Source organism: Nerophis lumbriciformis, linkage group LG11 (genome assembly GCF_033978685.3).
Source record: "Nerophis lumbriciformis linkage group LG11, RoL_Nlum_v2.1, whole genome shotgun sequence".
NCBI lineage: Eukaryota > Metazoa > Chordata > Actinopteri > Syngnathiformes > Syngnathidae > Nerophis > Nerophis lumbriciformis.
Genome location: NC_084558.2, coordinates 25263730 through 25282891, shown reverse-complemented (window position 1 = coordinate 25282891; position 19162 = coordinate 25263730). Strand labels below are relative to the sequence as shown.

The 19162-nt window shown below is 41.7% G+C and overlaps 1 protein-coding gene across 2 annotated transcripts in view; it reads left to right on the top strand.

Annotated features, from left to right (window-relative positions):
• LOC133610586 (teashirt homolog 1-like) overlaps positions 1-16759 on the top strand; it is a 437114-nt gene extending 420355 nt beyond the window's left edge. For both annotated transcript variants that reach the window (XM_061966992.2, XM_061966993.2), the window contains one exon: positions 12834-16759. In XM_061966992.2, coding sequence (XP_061822976.2) covers positions 12834-15970 — 3137 coding nt within the window. In that variant the 3' untranslated portion in view covers positions 15971-16759. The remainder of the gene's footprint in view (positions 1-12833) is intronic.
• The last annotated feature ends 2403 nt before the right edge of the window (positions 16760-19162 follow it).

Sequence of the window (19162 nt, the reverse complement as noted above, 5' to 3'; positions counted from 1 at the left end):
TCTGATGAAACAGATGTTTATTGCACTAAATGTGTTAAATCCTTGATATTCTTGGTAAGAATGCGAAATTTGGCTCCAAAGGAAGTTGTCTGTGTGCTTAGCTTTGTGGTAAAACTAAGCCAACAACCAAGCTAAAAAACCCTTTAACTCAAGATGCCTTGTCTTTAAATTGAGTAGTTCTTTATTATGCCAAAACATGTTGCTAATCGTCTTCATGATTTAAATTTGCATCTACTCACTGTAACTACATTGTCGAGTAAGTTGCAGCCATGTTTGTTGCCTTGTTGTTGTTGCACGCTTTGTTACGAGTACGCATGGTTTTCCCCGTCTTTTTCAAAATATAAGCATAGATGTCAACATTATGTATGTGCTGAAAGCTTCATTTATGATTGCTGCCCTTGGTAAAGGCTTAACTGTTTTAGGTTTTGCTCACATTTGCTTTCTTTTATTTAGACTTGCCAAGTTGGTGGTTTACGAAACACTCGTAGCAAAAATGTGTTTTAAGAACCCTGAAACAAGATAAAATAGAAATAATACCAGGATAATACTTAAATGGGAAATACTAAATGTTAAAAGTATATCAAACAAACCTTGAACGAAGTGATTACTGCAAACTCGTGTATTTTTACTGCTTCTTTGGACTTGAGTGCCATTTTTGTAAGCTACTTTTCTTGTCCTCATTTTGTAAAAACTTGACATCTTTCACCCTTTTTGTTTAGCTCTCGAGGAAGGCTGAAGAAACATATAACCTTTTCCAGATTTGAACGGTTCCAGCCTAAAACAACACAAGTATACAGCATTTTAAAGGCAAAATAGTGCCCAGAACGCTCTGACATCTGACACTCGCTTGACCACCACTTGAAGCCTTGCATATTTAATTAACCGGACGTGACATATGTCTTTTTTTTCTTTATTATACTCAATATTTTGTTAAACCGTTAAAAATTGTTAGATTAAATGTTTATATGGTTCCTATAAAAAAAAGCTGTGCATGCAATTAGCTTATGCGCTAACCAATCTTGCCAACAAAATTGATAGGCCAAGATGCATTTTCTCTTTTTATTGCAATAAGTAAATATGATCGTCCATTATCTTCAAAATAAATGTTGACTTGGTTCCAAAAGAATCTGCTTTGCAAGTAACTGTTATAATACCAACTAGTTGTTAGCTTTGTGGCTACATAGCAGCTCTGTAGTTAAAAACAGTGACTCAGCTTCCTTTGTTCAACGTTGAAAGTCCATTTTAATCACACTTTGATGCTTTTATATCAGAATATTGTGTCATGGCCCCCCCAAAAAACCTACCCGTACATCGCTGCAAATGTCCAGCACAGACAGTTTTTTTTGAGGATTTATAGAGGTGTTGGCTCTGCTCGCGAGCGTTGTACGAAGCGGGCGTCCTTGTGTGAGTTGCAGGGAGGGCTGACAGCGCGGTGAAGGCTGATTGATGGCTTATTGTGCAAGCGGACTCGACTAGACCCGACTGGTTAGGTCGCGGCCCTGTTGAGGCTCTCTCATTTTCTTCTTTAAATACTTCCCGATGTTTCTTTTTTTTCCCTCTCCGTGTGAATCAAACCTACACTATGTATTTTTATACATCCCATCAGTCATCCTTCCTTCAGCTTTGTTTTCCGTTCCTTTTGTCCCATGAGTCATCGGGTTTCAGCCTCCCTTTCATGACGACCAGAACCATCAGAAACACTGGATACGCTTTACGTCTGTTACTGTATGTAAAAACCTGCACTGCAACAACGTAATTTCCCCCTTGTGGGATAAATAAAAGTATATCCTATCCTATCTTTGCCGTACAGTCAGATCTTTTTTCTTTTTGATAAGTAGCAAACCAGTTTTTTTGTCACTGAAAGAAAAAAAAGAGTAAAACTTAAAAGCTCATCTAGTCTGTAGGTCTGTTGATGATTTTCCATTCTCTATTGTCCACACACGCGTTAGTGATTTATGGTAATTATCCATCTTTGGGGGTCATCCGTCAACTGCTTGTTGCTAGGCGATGGCAGCAGATGTTGTTTGGTCGGGGGGTAGACTGTCTGGGGCAGCACAGGTGAAGTCAAACTGTGCGGGAGAAAATATGAAACATCAATGTCAAGATGGTCCATTCTCTATGTTAATTTTAAACTTAACCCTTATTCCGAGTACTGCATTGCAAGCAAGCCCATCTGTAATAAACACCACTTTTTTTGTCTTTGACACTGTTTTTCGACTTAAATAAATCAGAGGAATCACATGACTTCACTAATGTGTTAAAGTACACTGTTATGGTGTTGTATGTTTCGGACATGCTCAACAAGTTACAACATCACATGCCCAAAGAAGAGTAGCAAGAAGCCCAGCTGATTTACCCTGCAAGGAGTAGGATGTCTCATTTCCATGTCTCAGCAGTTACTGATTTTTGGACCTTTTTTTTTACTTTCTCTGTTTAAATGTCACCATTTTTAATAAGGAGAAAAATAGTAGAGAATGTGTAGCAATAGTTAGTTGTTATAATACAGTGTTAAAGGGAAAGAAAATAAGAAATATAAAAACGTTTTTGAAAATATAAATATTTTTAATAAATATTTTGATTTAATTTAAATACATTTTATATAGATAATTCAGCTAGTACCGTATTTTCTGGACTATAAGGTGCACTTAAAATATTTTTTTCCCCTCAAAACTCCACAGTGCGCCTTATAACCCGGTGCACCTAATGTAAGGAATAAGTTTGGTTGAGCTTACCCACCTCAAAGCTATTTTATATGGTACATGGTGTAATGATAAATGTGACCAGTAGATGGCAGTCAAACATAAGAGATAAGTGTATATTGCCACTATAATGGCAATATGTCCCAAGTAAACAACACCAACATTTTAAATGTTAAGCTATGAAGCCACGCAGCTTGAAGTATTGCCGGCGCATTAAACATAGGATTATTATTATGGTGTGTGTGTGTGTATAACACATTCTCTGGCATTTTGTTTCGCAATATTATGCAAAGGCAACTTTTCTTACCTTCTGGTATCTGCTGATCTGTATTTGGGATCTGCATTAATCCTGAAAAATTGCACGCGTCCGTAGTTGATAACCCTCTTCTTTTACTCTATCTACTTGTTATGGGACATTCATCCTCCGCTGTTGCCATTTCTAATATAAAGTAGTGTAAAGTTCTTACTTGTATCTGTCAGTAAACTCGCCATGAAAGCTCTAAAATATACCGGTGTAGTGAGTTTACATTATCACCCAAGGAACTTTAGTTATAAGAGTTCCGGTCGGACGGTTTTTCACGGGACACATTTCCGGTGTGGTTGTTTCCGCATGAGGAGATGCTGCTCCGTTATTGATTTAAGTAAAGTCTGAATGTCATTAAAACAGTTAGCTCCATCTTGTGACACTTCTTCCACTCCCGTCCTTGCACGCTACACCGCTACAACAACCCTACTGTGCAATATTACCCTTCGAGTGCAATACATCCGACACTGATTGTTATTTATTACTCCGGTATTCTTGTCTTGCTCTGTATATTGTACAGTATTTTGTATATTGTACAGTATTGCTTATTATTTTTATTGGATAGTATTCTGTTTATTTCAATTCTTAGTTTTATCTTTATTACCTCTTGTGTAATTTATTTTTATCCCATATTTGTTCCCACTACCGCACCTTAAGTTGGAGTCCTTAATCTCGTTATATGCAAATATAATGACAATAAAGTCCATTCTGTTCTATTCTACTTTATTCTACAAAGATGACGGGGAGAAGACGCTGCCAAAGGTGAGCCACGTATATAAGACCGCCCATAAAACGGCGCATCCGGAAGCGACTGTCAGAAAGTGGCTTGACGAAGATCTGTAAAACATAATCAATGCAACATTTTGACCAAAGAACCACCATTACATGTTATGTAGACAACAAGGAAGTGTTTTCAATTTAGAAAAAAATAAAATAATATAACTCCTTTAATGCACCCTATAATCCGGTGTGCCTAATATATGAAAAAAGCTAAAAAAAAATAGAAAACCAAGATTATACAAGCCAATCAAAAAATTAAACAAAGAGACATATATATATATATATATATACAGGTAAAAGCCAGTAAATTAGAATATTTTGAAAAACTTGATTTATTTCAGTAATTGCATTCAAAAGGTGTAACTTGTACATTATATTTATTCATTGCACACAGACTGATGCATTCAAATGTTTATTTCATTTAATTTTGATGATTTGAAGTGGCAACAAATGAAAATCCAAAATTCCGTGTGTCACAAAATTAGAATATTACTTAAGGCTAATACAAAAAAGGGATTTTTAGAAATGTTGGCCAACTGAAAAGTATGAAAATGAAAAATATGAGCATGTACAATACTCAATACTTGGTTGGAGCTCCTTTTGCCTCAATTACTGCGTTAATGCGGCGTGGCATGGAGTCGATGAGTTTCTGCCACTGCTCAGGTGTTATGAGAGCCCAGGTTGCTCTGATAGTGGCCTTCAACTCTTCTGCGTTTTTGGGTCTGGCATTCTGCATCTTCCTTTTCACAATACCCCACAGATTTTCTATGGGGCTAAGGTCAGGGGAGTTGGCGGGCCAATTTAGAACAGAAATACCATGGTCCGTTAACCAGGCACGGGTAGATTTTGCGCTGTGTGCAGGCGCCAAGTCCTGTTGGAACTTGAAATCTCCATCTCCATAGAGCAGGTCAGCAGCAGGAAGCATGAAGTGCTCTAAAACTTGCTGGTAGACGGCTGCGTTGACCCTGGATCTCAGGAAACAGAGTGGACCGACACCAGCAGATGACATGGCACCCCAAACCATCACCCAACCATGCAAATTTTGCATTTCCTTTGGAAATAGAGGTCCCAGAGTCTGGAGGAAGACAGGAGAGGCACAGGATCCACGTTGCCTGAAGTCTAGTGTAAAGTTTCCACCATCAGTGATGGTTTGGGGTGCCATGTCATCTGCTGGTGTCGGTCCACTCTGTTTCCTGAGATCCAGGGTCAACGCAGCCGTCTACCAGCAAGTTTTAGAGCACTTCATGCTTCCTGCTGCTGACCTGCTTTATGGAGATGGAGATTTCAAGTTCCAACAGGACTTGGCGCCTGCACACAGCGCAAAATCTACCCGTGCCTGGTTAACGGACCATGGTATTTCTGTTCTAAATTGGCCCGCCAACTCCCCTGACCTTAGCCCCATAGAAAATCTGTGGGGTATTGTGAAAAGGAAGATGCAGAATGCCAGACCCAAAAACGCAGAAGAGTTGAAGGCCACTATCAGAGCAACCTGGGCTCTCATAACACCTGAGCAGTGCCAGAAACTCATCGACTCCATGCCACGCCGCATTAACGCAGTAATTGAGGCAAAAGGAGCTCCAACCAAGTATTGAGTATTGTACATGCTCATATTTTTCATTTTCATACTTTTCAGTTGGCCAACATTTCTAAAAATCCCTTTTTTGTATTAGCCTTAAGTAATATTCAAATTTTGTGACACACGGAATTTTGGATTTTCATTTGTTGCCACTTCAAATCATCAAAATTAAATGAAATAAACATTTGAATGCATCAGTCTGTGTGCAATGAATAAATATAATGTACAAGTTACACCTTTTGAATGCAATTACTGAAATAAATCAAGTTTTTCAAAATATTCTAATTTACTGGCTTTTACCTGTGTGTATATATATATATATATATATATATATATATATATATATATATATATATATATATATATATATATATATATATATATATATTGTCTGTCCTCTTCACATAATAAATAAACACCCAAGTATTTACAATACCTAGTTTCCAGAAAAACAAAGTCAAACATGAGCATTGCAAGTATATTAATGACAAAATTGTGTAGCTTGTCTCAGCGCTTTGTTTGTTTCGAATATGCTCAATAAGTTCCAAGTGTTAGGTATGGATTGTGTAGTTAATGTGTCCTCACTAGAGAGAGACCAACATGTCCTGACATAAAATAAGCATCAGGATAGTTGGCTTTTTCTCCACCGATAATCTTGCCATTTTGTTTACGTACATTTACCCCCAATCCCTGCAGGTCAGTGACACACACTGATCAGGCTTGTCCAAAGCCATCCCAGGTGACTGGCAGCAAATGCAGGTCCAGGTGACAAAGTGAAACGGTAGGGAGGAATAAAGATTGCCCGGCTTCTAAACTGCATGTCGGAAAAGAGGGGTTTTGTTGGGTGAATCAGCAGGGCTAAAAACAAGCGGGATTGGACATCAGTGCTGCAAATGAGAGGCGGAATTGGCCTCTTGGTGGAGATGACATGAATAAATGAAGAGTGTGTGTTGGGAAAGTGAAGTTGATTATTTTCGCTAATGAGACATGTTGCTACGACATAGGACATGTGCAGCTCCAGAAGCATTCGGACAGAGAAAGTCATGTATGTTGCCTTAATACACCTCTGTTATTGTTGGAATACTTTTGTAACTTTTTCCACATTTTGTTATGTTACAGCATTATTTCAAAATTGTATTAATCCATTTGTGTCCTCAAAATTCTACACACAATATCCTATAATAAGAATATGGAAGAACATTTTTTTTTATTTAAATTGTGCTTATTTATTAAAAATACCCCGAGAGAGACAAGTGGTAGAAAGAAAATGGATGGATGGATACAAAAAAGAAAAAAAAAATCACATTTGCATAAGTATTCACAGCCTTTGCTCAATACTTTGATGCATCTTTGGCAGCAATCACAACCTCCTGTCTAATTTGAATGTGTTGCCACAAGCATGGCACACACATTTTTGGGCAGTTTCGCCCATTTCTCATTGCATCACCTCTCAAGTTTCATCGGATTGGATGGGAAGCGTTGTTTTTTATCCAGGATATCTCTGTACATTAGTCTAGTCAGGGAGGTGACCAAAAACCCAAATGGTCACTATGTCAGAGCTACAGCATTCTTTTCTGGAGAGAGGAGAACCTTACAGAAGGACAACCATCTCTGCAGCAATCCACCAATCAGGCCTGCATAGTATATCGGCCAGGCATAAGCCAAAGTGAAAGACTATGAGACCAGGAAAAATACAGTACACATTTGTCTGATAAGACAAAGATTGAACTATTTGGCGTGAATCGCAGGCGTCATGTTTGGAGGAAACCAGGCACCGCTCGTCACCAGGTCAATACCATCCCTACAGTGAAGCATGGTGGTGGCAGCATCATGCTGTGGGGATGTTTTTCTTTGGCAGGAACTGGGAGACTCGTCAGGATAGAGGGAAAGATGAATGCAGCAATGTACAGCGACATCCTAGATTAAAAGCAATGCTTCTCATTTAACCTGATGGAGCGTGAGAGGTGCTACATTGAGGTAGGGCGAAAGAGGAATGGGCAAAATTGCCCAAAGTTAGATGTGCCAAGCTTGTGGAATCAGATTAAAAAAGACTTGAGGCTGTAATTGCTTCCAAGGTTGCATCAACAAAATATTGAGGAAATGCTGTTAACATGGGATTTTTTAAAAATGTGTTATATACAGTATTTTCAACAATAAAACTTTTCACACTGTCATTAATGTTTATTTGTCTGTAGAATTTTAAAAACAAAAATGAATGTATTCTATTTTGGAATGAGTCTGTAACATAACAATGTGGAAAAAGTGAAGCGCTGTGAATACTTTCCGGTTGCACTGTATACCGCCACAGGGCATGACTGTCAATCACATTTGTCATTTGTGTACCAAATTTTCTTGTGATTTGGATAAACACCTTAAAGTCTTTTAAATAAATATCTGTATTCCAACTAATGGGGTTTATTAACAGCACCACCATGTGATGTATTTGTTAGAAAATAATAGCTCAGGTAGTAACACAGTACGGGTGTCATTTTTCCCAAATGTTCAACTTTATGTATACAGCCGTTCAGGAGTAAAGGAGTTAGCCTCCACATCTTTAGTATACACGCAGGTGTGTGAATGAAGAGGACATTGTGTGAGGACCTCGCGCATGTCCCTGCCCTGAGGGAGGGATGGTGGTGTCCCACTGCAGTGTCACCTGTCTGCAACAGGAAATCCTGGACTGTACACAACAATAGTGACAGGCTGCACACAGATGGCTTCTCTTCTTCTAGGTTTACCCCCTCATCACGCACAAACACACAGGACAAAAGCAATCACCACACCTACTTTACACAAAATCTCTGTTTTTATTTTTTTAGGTTATGTACTAAAGTTTATATTTAATACAGAGCCACCCTGCAATTACAATATTCATGTGTATACACTATCTTATGTCTATGGTTGTTCTCATTCATCCAGGTCATTGCAATCTAAGGGCATATGGATCTTCTCATTCATCCAGGTCATTGCAATCTAAGGGCATTCAATCTAGACCAGTCTAAGTCTAAAACAAGATTTGACCAGTCTAAGTCTGAGTATGAACTGATGAAGCCTACTTGGACTTCCAAGACAAACCAGAGTTTAGTGCATAATAGTCGTGTTGGTCTTGTTTTTGAAGCCGTTTCCTTAGTCTGTGTCTATCTGACTCTCCTCTTTCTGTTGTCATTCAAACAACCCAGTGGGCATGGCCAGCATATGACACTTGTTATATACCCTGGAGCAATTGGTATTAAGCCCCATGAAGTATGCCTAGCAACAAGTGATAAATGTGAACAGGAACCAGTATGACCGTCTAGAAATTACAAAACTAAACACACTACCAATGTTATCTATTGCTGTCTTAGCGGTGGATGCTGCAGTAATATACTCCGTAAGTCTCCACTTTGCTGCACATTGCCTTAAGTCGCCATCTATCTGTTTCTTATACCGCTTGTCTTCATCAGTATCCCGGATGAGCTGGACCCTGTCCTAAATTACTTCAGACGAGAGGTAGGGTCCACCCTGGACTGGACACTAGCCTATTGCAAGGCGCCCTCGGTCTCCTCTGGGATAAAATAGTTTTGTCCTGTGGCTGTTTTCCGAGGTAGTGCTTTTAAGTGAAAACCCAACCTCGCCTAAATAGGTGAGCTGAGTCGTACCATGCTGTAGAAAAGCAGCACAAGTGGTTGATCCACCAACATTTTAAAAATATACTTTGTTGGATCTTTAGTTTTTCCTACATTTACCCTACTAGTGAAAAACACCTTTTTTTTAATTTTTGACTGACAACCACAACACAGTACCTCCCTTCTCCGTTTTAATCCCTTCTCCCCCTTCCTCCCTCTCTATCTTTTGTTCTGGGTGACGCTCCAAAGCCGCCACGTCAGCATCTTTCCCATCTCTGATTGCCTTATTAGCCGGAGGTGGCACTTGCAGCTTTTTAATACGCAGATGGTAGAGTAGAGGGGGGTGTTTTGTTGTGTGTGTTGTGCCCCTCCCACCTCTTCTCAGGCTTGGACTCTCTCAAAAGATGGACTGAAGTGCTTCTTGTGTATTTGTTGTCAGCTAAGCTTTGTCTTTAACCTCCTCCTTTAATGCGTCTTCGCTATTATAAGGCTTGTCTGCACTCGATGTTGTGAATGGCCCAATTGAAGCCTGCTGTGTGTGTAATTAGAATGGTTCATTTTTAAGACAATAAAAAGAACAAGAAGGATGTTGTGTTGAGTATCACACACAAATAAAATGAAGAAGGGGGTTGCAACTGTTGAATCGCCAGCTTTTCCCAGGCAGCTGTGACTGGCACCTCACACACATCAGGTATTATGTCCACTCCCATTATGGGATGGAGTGCAACAAGCTGTTTGAAGCTGACAGCACATCTGCTTCCTCGCTGGAGACTCATTCTGGCACCTCAGACAAGCATCTTACCCGGGATGGATTTGGGGAGGCAAAGGAGGGAGGCAGGGGGTTGCCTTTTTATATTCAAACCCCTTTTTCCCCCTCTTGTCTCTTGGAAATATTTAGTTTCTGGTGCTGACAACATAACGTCATAAAAAGCACCCCTCTTGATGGCGGCGGTGTCGTCAGGGAGCACGGGCAGCAGCAGCAACAACGAGGCTGTCATGTCCTCTGGCAGTTTCCTCGCATCACGCTGGGAAGACTTCCACAGCCGCTGCCAAGTCCACTCCTTCTTGCCAACCGCGGCTTGGCAAGGCGGATGAAACTGGCATCTTCCTCATTTACTTACTTGGAGCCTTGTTTGAATGAGTCAAATTGAGGAATCGTTAGTTTATAGGTATTTGTAATTGGGCGGTAAAATGTTGAAATGCAGCCACCGTCCAAAGGTCTTCCCAGAAGAGTGAAAGCTGTTGTAGCTGCAAAGGAATTCACTTCCTGTTGGTGCATTTGCCAAGTGTCGCTATACTTTTGTTGTTAGTTAAGCTCTAAGCTTGAACTTCACAATTGTGTAAAAATCCCAGACACTCTCCAAAAGTCTTCCCAGAAGAGTGGAAGCTATAGGCTCCATATTTATGTCCCATTTCTTTCCCTGCAAGCTTAAAGTCCTAAAGCGTTTCACAAATGGATAAATATTCCCACATACGAAATCGATTATTATATGGCTGTGGTAAACTAAATATTTACTTAATTTCCTGTTACCAAGTAATAGCCTAATGTCCCAATACAATGTCAGTGGGTCTCCAACAAGTACAGCAGCTCATGGGTTAACTCTAGCTCACCACCTGATTATTGAGTACTCAGTACACAGGGTCAAAAAATATTTGCTGTAGCTCTTTTTTTTACTGTTACTGTTCTGTACATACATATTTGTATTATGCCTCTATTTAAAGGGGAACATTATCACAATTTCAGAATGGTTAAAACCATAAAAAATCAGTTCCCAGTGGCCTATTATATTTTTCGAAGTTTTTTAAAACATTTTACCTATCACGCAATATCCCTAAAAAAAGCTTCAAAGTGCCTGATTTTAACCATCGTTATAAACACCCGTCCATTTTCCTGTGACGTCACATAGTGAAGCCAACACAAACAAACATGGCGGAAAGAACAGCAAGCTATAGCGACATTAGCTCTGATTCAGACTCGGATTTCAGCGGTTTAAGCGATTCAACAGATTACGAATGTATTGAAACGGATGGTTGTAGTGTGGAGGCAGGTAGCGAAAACGAAATTGAAGAAGAAACTGAAGCTATTGAGCCATATCGGTTTGAACTGTATGCAACCGAAACCGACGAAAACGACACGACAGCCAGCGACACGGGAGAAAGCGAGGACGAATTCGGCGATCGCCTTCTAACCAACGATTGGTATGTGTTTGTTTGGCATTAAAGGAAACTAACAACTATGAACTAGGTTTACAGCATATGAAATACATTTGGCAACAACATGCACTTTGAGAGTGCAGACAGCCCAATTTTCATCAATTAATATATTCTGTAGACATACCCTCATCCGCGCTATTTTCCTGAAAGCTGATCTGTCCAGTTTTGGAGTTGATGTCAGCAGGCCAGGGAAGCTAGGGCCCATAGGGGGTTTAGCTCGCTCGTCTGCGGGAACAAACTGCCGCCATTGCTTGCCGTGCTACCGAGGTCTTTTGTCCCTGAATTGCTCACACACTCCGGCAGATTCAATGGGGGTCTGGCGGCAGATTTCTTTGACTTTATCGTTGGAAATGCATCTGCTTTGAGTGTCGCAGGATATCCACACATTATTGCCATCTCTGTCGTAGCATAGCTTTCATCGGTAAAGTGTGCGGAACAAACATCCAATTTCTTGCCACTTTCGCATATTTGGGCCACTGGTGCAACTTGAATCCGTCCCTGTTCGTGTTGTTACACCCTCCGACAACACACCGACGAGGCATGATGTCTCCAAGGTACGGAAAACAGTCGAAAAAACGGAAAATAACAGAGCTGATTTGACTCGGTGTTTGAGAAAATGGCGGATTGCTTCCCGATGTGACGCCACGTTGTGACGTCATCGCTCTGAGAGCCAATATTAGAAAGGCGTTTAATTCGCCAAAATTCACCCATTTAGAGTTCGGAAATCGGTTAAAAAAATATATGGTCTTTTTTCTGCAACATCAAGGTATATATTGACGCTTACATAGGTATGGTGATAATGTTCCCCTTTAAGTTAAACATAAAGGAAACATCCACACTTTTGAGTGGAGATCAGATTTATACCATTTAAATGTTGCCAATCATACCAATAAAACACAAATAGCTCAACTCTCCTTTTTTTTGTGAAAGTAGCTCTCAGTGATGTAAAGTCCAAGTATAAGTTATAGTTAAAGTTAAAGTACCAATGATTGTCACACACACTCTAGGTGTGGTGAAATGTGTCCTCTGCATTTGACCCATCCCCTTGATCACCCCCTGGGAGGTGAGGGGAGCAGTGGGCAGCAGCGGTGCCGCGCCCGGGAATCATTTTTGGTGATTTAACCCCCAATTCCAACCCTTGATGCTGAGTGCCAAGCAGGGAGGTAATGGGTCCCATTTTTATAGTCTTTGGTATGACTCGGCCGGGGTTTGAACTCACAACCTACCGATCTCAGGGCGGACACTCTAACCACTAACTTACTACCTTCATATTACAGTAGTAATCTTTTATTTTAACAGAAGAGAACCCATTTAGATCAAGATCTCTCTGGGTGGATCTTTCGTGAGAAGGGGGGGTAATCATTTTGCAATGCAGTCTGCTATATTGATGGAAAGTGCCACTTTACAAAGCAACTGACGCTGTGGTCAAAGTTGGAATTGCCACAAAACACATTTTAAGATAATCAACACTCTACTGCCATTTGGCGGCTTAAGTCTCTAGTGCACCCCCCAATTTGTCACGTTTTATGTGTCAGATAAATCGTGATGAATGGGGCCATATGAATCCTCATCCTACTGTACTCGTATGACTCTACTACATACAAAATTATACATGTACAATTTATTTACATATATACCTGCTTCCTGTTTTCCAGCTTATGGCCTCGAAGATGATTTTAGCGGGGACAAGACTGACGAGGAGGAGCACCTTCAGGATGACGGCCTTTCCCTGGACGGACAGGACGCAGACTTGTTCAACGATGAAGAAGACGGTCAGGATCACATCAGTTTCCAGAACTCGCCGCTCAGCAATGGCACCAACCCAGATGCCGGCTACGCCTCACCAGTCAGCACAGCCAGCGATCACCCTGCAGACCTCCAGACGTCACCCTCGGAGAAGCCAGAGGAGACCGCAGAGTCGGTCAACGGCCTCTCCCTGCAGGACAGTTTAGCCAAAATGAAAGCCGTCTATGCAAACTTGATTTCTGATGCCTCGTGGTCTAGCATTGCTTTGGACATGCTGAAAAATAAACAGGAGGACAAGAACGAGAAAAGTGATCACAATAAGAGCAATGGGCTCCTCAACAATCACAGCCAGGCGAGCATGCCGCCAAAGAACAGATGTAGCTCAAATAGCACCTCCACTACCACGAATATGACCACCAGCAGTACAGCCGCATCACGAATGACATCGAGCAACAGCAGTGTCAACTCGGGACTGGCCTACGACTGGCACCAGGCTGCCTTGGCTAAAACCTTGCAGCACACTCCATACCAACTCCTTCCTGAGCCGAGCCTCTTCAGCACCGTGCAGCTTTACAGGCAGAACAACAAGCTGTACGGGCCTGTTTTCACTGGCGCCAGTAAATTCCGATGTAAGGACTGCAGCGCCGCATATGACACTTTGGTAGGACTCACTATCCACATGAATGAGACTGGACACTACCGTGATGACAATAAGGACACTGAGGACGATCGTGGCAAAAAGTGGTCCAAGCCTCGCAAGCGTTCCCTCCTCGAAATGGAGGGCAAGGAGGACGCCCAGAAAGTTCTTAAATGTATGTACTGTGGCCACTCTTTTGAGTCCTTGCAAGACCTTAGCGTACACATGATCAAAACTAAACACTATCAGAAAGTGCCTCTAAAAGAACCAATGCCGGCCCTCACCTCTAAATTTGTCCCCCCTACCAAAAAGAGAACATTTCACGACTTAATGCCGCCTAGCTCCCCTGATTCCGTTTCATCCGGAATTCCTCTTGGAGAGACACCCAAAGACCAGAAGGCTATCAACCCTTATGTCACGCCCAACAACCGCTATGGTTACCAGAACGGCGCCAGTTACACCTGGCAGTTTGAGGCTCGCAAAGCGCAAATTCTCAAATGCATGGAATGCGGCAGTTCGCACGACACATTGCAGCAACTGACAGCACACATGATGGTCACGGGACACTTTCTCAAAGTCACCAATTCAGCTTCAAAAAAGGGGAAGCAGCTCGTTTTCGATCCGGTCTACGAAGAGAAGATCCAGTCCATTCCTTTGCCGCCGACCACCACCAAACTTCCAGCTCCAAATGGGAAGTCCCATCCTGAATCCCCTTTGCAGCCGGAGGAGGGGGAGGAGGGGGAGGAGGAGGAGGAAATTCAGGAGAGAGAGGATGAGGAGGCAGAGGAAACAGAAGCAGATGTAAAAATAAAAGAGGAGAAGGAAGATATGCCTGAGAAGCCTGAAAAGAGAAAACCCTACCAATATCTCAGAGAAGAAGACTTGGAGGAGGCGCCTAAAGGGGGGATAGACATCCTAAAGTCGTTGGCAAACACGGTCTCAAGTGCAATCAGCAAAGCCCAAACAGGTGCACCAACATGGGGAGGATACCCCAGCATCCACGCTGCCTATCAGCTCCATGGCTCCCTGAAGTCTATGTCCTCCTGTGCGCAGATTCAGCCTTTATTCAGCAACAACACCTTAAAGGCACCGCCCTCTGACTTGTTGCAGTGTAACCCCACGTCACCTCCCAACCACAGGAACAACATGCAGGCCATGGAGAAGTTAGTGGAGAAAGTAAGCGGGAAGAGTTCGGTGAAGGAGGAAAAGCTCTTAGAGAAGGTCAGGTGTTCTAAGTCATCACTGACAAATTCTAAAGAAAAACGGGCTTCACCTAAACTAGTAGAAGACAAGACCGAGTTAAGAAGCAAAGACTACCATCCAACGGAGTTGAGAACCAACATAAAGGAAGAGGTGACGTCACCAAAAAAGCTTGATGGAGATGGCAGCAATAACTTGAGCATCATCACTGACCACTCCCCTGAGCAGCCGCTAGTTAACCCTCTCAGCGCCCTGCAGTCCATCATGAACAACCACTTAGGGAAAGCCGCTAAAGTGACGACCCCCTTTAGCGATCCCTTTGCTATGCTTTACAAGATCAACAACAAACCTGCTCCAGTGAAGGAGCCTGTGACTGAGTACCAGAGTGACGATCAGCCCATGGACTTGACTAAATCAAAGGACACCAACGGAGGAACAATGGCAAGCCACAACGTAGACAACGGACAACCAGGTAGCAAAAGCCCACCTCTTCGGGAAAACGCATTAATGGATATATCGGACATGGTAAAGAACCTGACAGGCCGCTTGACGCCAAAGTCTACAACGCCGTCATCCATCTCTGACAAGTCAGACGTGGATGGTGTAACTTTTGAAGACAGCCTTGAGGAACTGTCTCCCATCCAAAGACGGAAAGGCCGGCAGTCCAACTGGAATCCTCAGCACCTTCTTATCCTCCAGGCCCAGTTTGCCGCCAGCCTGAGGGAAACCCCTGACGGGAAGTTCATCATTACCGACCTGGGACCCCAGGAGAGGGTGCACATCTGCAAATTCACCGGTCTCTCCATGACCACCATCTCGCATTGGCTGGCCAATGTCAAATACCAGTTGAAGCGGACAGGCGGCACAAAGTTTCTCAAGAACATGGACTCCGGCCAGCCATTGTTTTTGTGTGGCGACTGTGCTTCCCAGTTCAGAACTCCTTCCTCCTACATCCACCACTTGGAGTCACACCTCGGGTTCACCCTGAAGGACCTCTCCAAGCTCTCCATAGACTTGATAGAGCAGCAGGTGGTCAGCAGGATGGATGAAAAGTTGTTATTCCCAGAGGACGAAGGCGTTGGCTGTGTGAATCAGTGCAAACTGTGCAATCGGACCTTTGTGACTAAGCATGCGATCAAATTGCACCTTTGCAAAACACACGGCAAGGCGCCAGAGGACCATCTCATCTTTGTCAAAGACTTACAGTAACGAGCGAGGGCGCTTACTAGACGTGTACAAAGCATCACAGCACAGGTTGTCTTGAAAACATGCTAGCTTTACGCCACACCGTGGAATTAGTCACACATGCAGAACGGCCATAAAGGAGGAGCCCGGGGGGGTCGCACTGTTCCAAAGTTGAATTTCTGGCAATGCAGCCGCAGCACTACCAAGTCTTTGACTGACTGTCGCTTTTTTTTGTTAACGCACTGCATCTTTTATGAGCCTTTTGGGAATCGTCCATCTGTTGTTTTTAAAACCTGGACCACGCTCCTTCTTTTCTGTCACGGACAACTCGCCTATTATTTATGAGATGGTTTGTGCATGTTTTCACGTTAAAGCGGAAATTGCGTCCCGAGTTTAAATTGAAATTGAACAACCATTTAAATGAAGGAAAATTGCTCTTCCCAGTGTAATTTAAGCAAGTGTAAATGACTGAAGACATAATCAGGCACGTGTTTGCCGTTAAATAGCAACAAAAAAAAAAAAAAGTGTTTCTCTGGTAAAGTATCATACCTAATTGTTTGTACAGTATTTGCATTAGTTGTCAAATGAATGAAGTTACCGTATAAATAATCAGCAAGGACACTCTTGCTCTTTATTTGTACCGTGTGCATTTTTCTATAATGTTATTTTCTAGACAAAGATGGCTGAAAGTGTATAAAGTTACAGAGTAATGATCCCGTATTGGGGCTAAAGTGACGGAGACGGAGAATAAAGAACACATTCTCAAGTTTATTTGCAATGATGTAATTTTATGTTGTACAATAAACTCCATGGTTTCAATTGCAACCTTGTAATGTGTGTTTATACGATCATCTATAAGCAAGCTTCGCAAATGAGGGTTAAAAACACACAAGACTGAAAATATACTAAAAAGTTGGTTTCATTCAAAGGTTTCCAGACAATCTTCTATGAGTTGCTTCAAAATCAAAGTGCCAACTACTATGACTTCTGCTTGGTGTCTGCGGTATTCTTTTAAATGAATGTTGCGAAGATTATCGAGCACCTGATTGACTTTGTTTTGTTTTCCATTTCCGAGCCCCGAATGTGTGCTTATATTAGCGCGCCGTAATCCCTTTATGGTGGAACAACGGCAGATAAAACAGAGAAATATTAGTATTAGTATTTTGACGTACAGCTTGGCCTTGTAGTTCAGGCACCGGATGATAAAAAGAAGCCGTGGCACATTTCTTCCACCGAAGGCGGTAAAGTCGACATGGTCCCGCCCCACGCTGCTTTTGAACGCTCGCTCGCCTCGGGCGCTTCTTTTCAACCCCCCCTTTTTCTTCTGGAAAACAATGAAGGCTGCCGTGCCGTGAAGCCTTTGCACACTTTAACTTCACATTATGATGAAACTAACACCAAATAAACAGGCTTGTGATGTATGCACTTTTACATTTTGATTCATCGCAATTTATGTAAATTATTTATATTATTATTTACTTAAATGCACGTCATTTAATTGCTCAAAAACAGTTTTATCCAAAGTACCGTCTGAGTGTATTTCAAAGTAAAATTTGCCAGGGTGCACCCGAGTCGGAGTGCCCTCCCTCACCTTTGCACTGGCGTGTGCTACCTGTTCTGCCTTTCAGGTGACTAGGTCAAAATAAATAGCATAATGTTTTGTGATTAAACACATGATTTGGCATAACTATCTAATGATTTTACATTATTAATATTTAGCATTCTGGCCTCAAATATACTTGTTTAAATGTATTTATATAGCATATAGCATTTTATTCTTGTAAAAGTACCAACTGTAGTACATTTGCAGCCATTTTTTTGTGGCACTTCACAATTGTTCTGACAATTGGTGTCTGAAGTGGAATCATTAAATGATCTGGCCTCAATGCCAAATAGCCTGCAAAAAAGAAATTCCAGACTGTAAGCCGCTGCACTTTTCCTACACTTTGAACCTTGCGGCTAATTAATGGATGTTTCTTTCTTGATGGCCATAATGCAAATAGTTTTCATAAAACACATGCAAACACACTGAAATGGCGTGTCTTTCTATCCCCTCCTGCTCCGGCCCGGCTGCACCAAATGATAATATGAATACATTTAATAAAGTCAAATACAAATAAGGCAACAAGAGAAGTATCCTACACTTCTCTTTTGTAAAGTAAATCTGAACAGTCGATATGGGCATCTACATCAACTATATGATTTGCCTGAGAAGCTGGACAGGACAAAAAAAAATTAAAAAAAATGGCGTGTTATTGTTTGTGCTATGACACCATATTTTGGACTGCAGGTGCTGCTCGGTGAAAGTCTACAGTGTTCTCTGCTGTTTAAAGCTTTGAACCGGAAGTACAAGTGTCGATCCTTCTTCTAACCGTCCATAGCATATCTACTCATATGGATTCTTCATGCATCACTCCAAGCAACGTTTGTAAGTTTTGCAATATAACTGAAACAATTCTTACTTACTAAACCGTCCAATGTCTGTAGGAGTGTTTTCATGCACATTTGTACATGCTACTGTAATGTAATGAAGCTAGTGTTGTTAGCACTAGCTAATATGCTAACACATTTACGAGTGTCTGTGTTAGTATTATTAATTTACAAGGGCATTCTGTTTTCTATTGTTCCAGTTGCACAAATTCCTCAGTAAATTCAAAACGTCACCGTGGAGCTATAGCTGATTGGAGAGCTAGCTTTCGCAGCGAGTGGGTCCATGACGATGACTTCTGTTTTGTTTGATCGACCGTTTTACTGCCGTGTTACAGACACCGTTTGGAAACGATTAAGGTATGTAAATATACATTTACGAAATCTTTCTGTGTAAATAACTAATTTCACAACGGCTTATTGTCCGGTGCGGCTAATATATAGTAACATATGTTTTTCTTCTGAAATGTAATGGGTGCAGCTTATAGACCTGCGTGCTATATAGTTCGGAAAGTACGGTCATTTTTCAGACCAAAAAATGGGTAATATCAGCATACCTCGTAAATATTTCATTGTACTTCCCTTTTCCCCCTAAAATAGTGAAATTGCACACATATTGATGTTCTCATTTTTCCTTTTGCTGTCAGTTCTGTAGGCACTTCGTAATCCTTTTAGGTCCATCCTTGATTTATATACGGCCGGTTCCGATTTTTTTGTCTTCTAAAAAGTAGGACTTCCTTCTTATCTGCTCAGTGGCCTTGTGGTTAGAGCAGTGGTTCTTAACCTGGG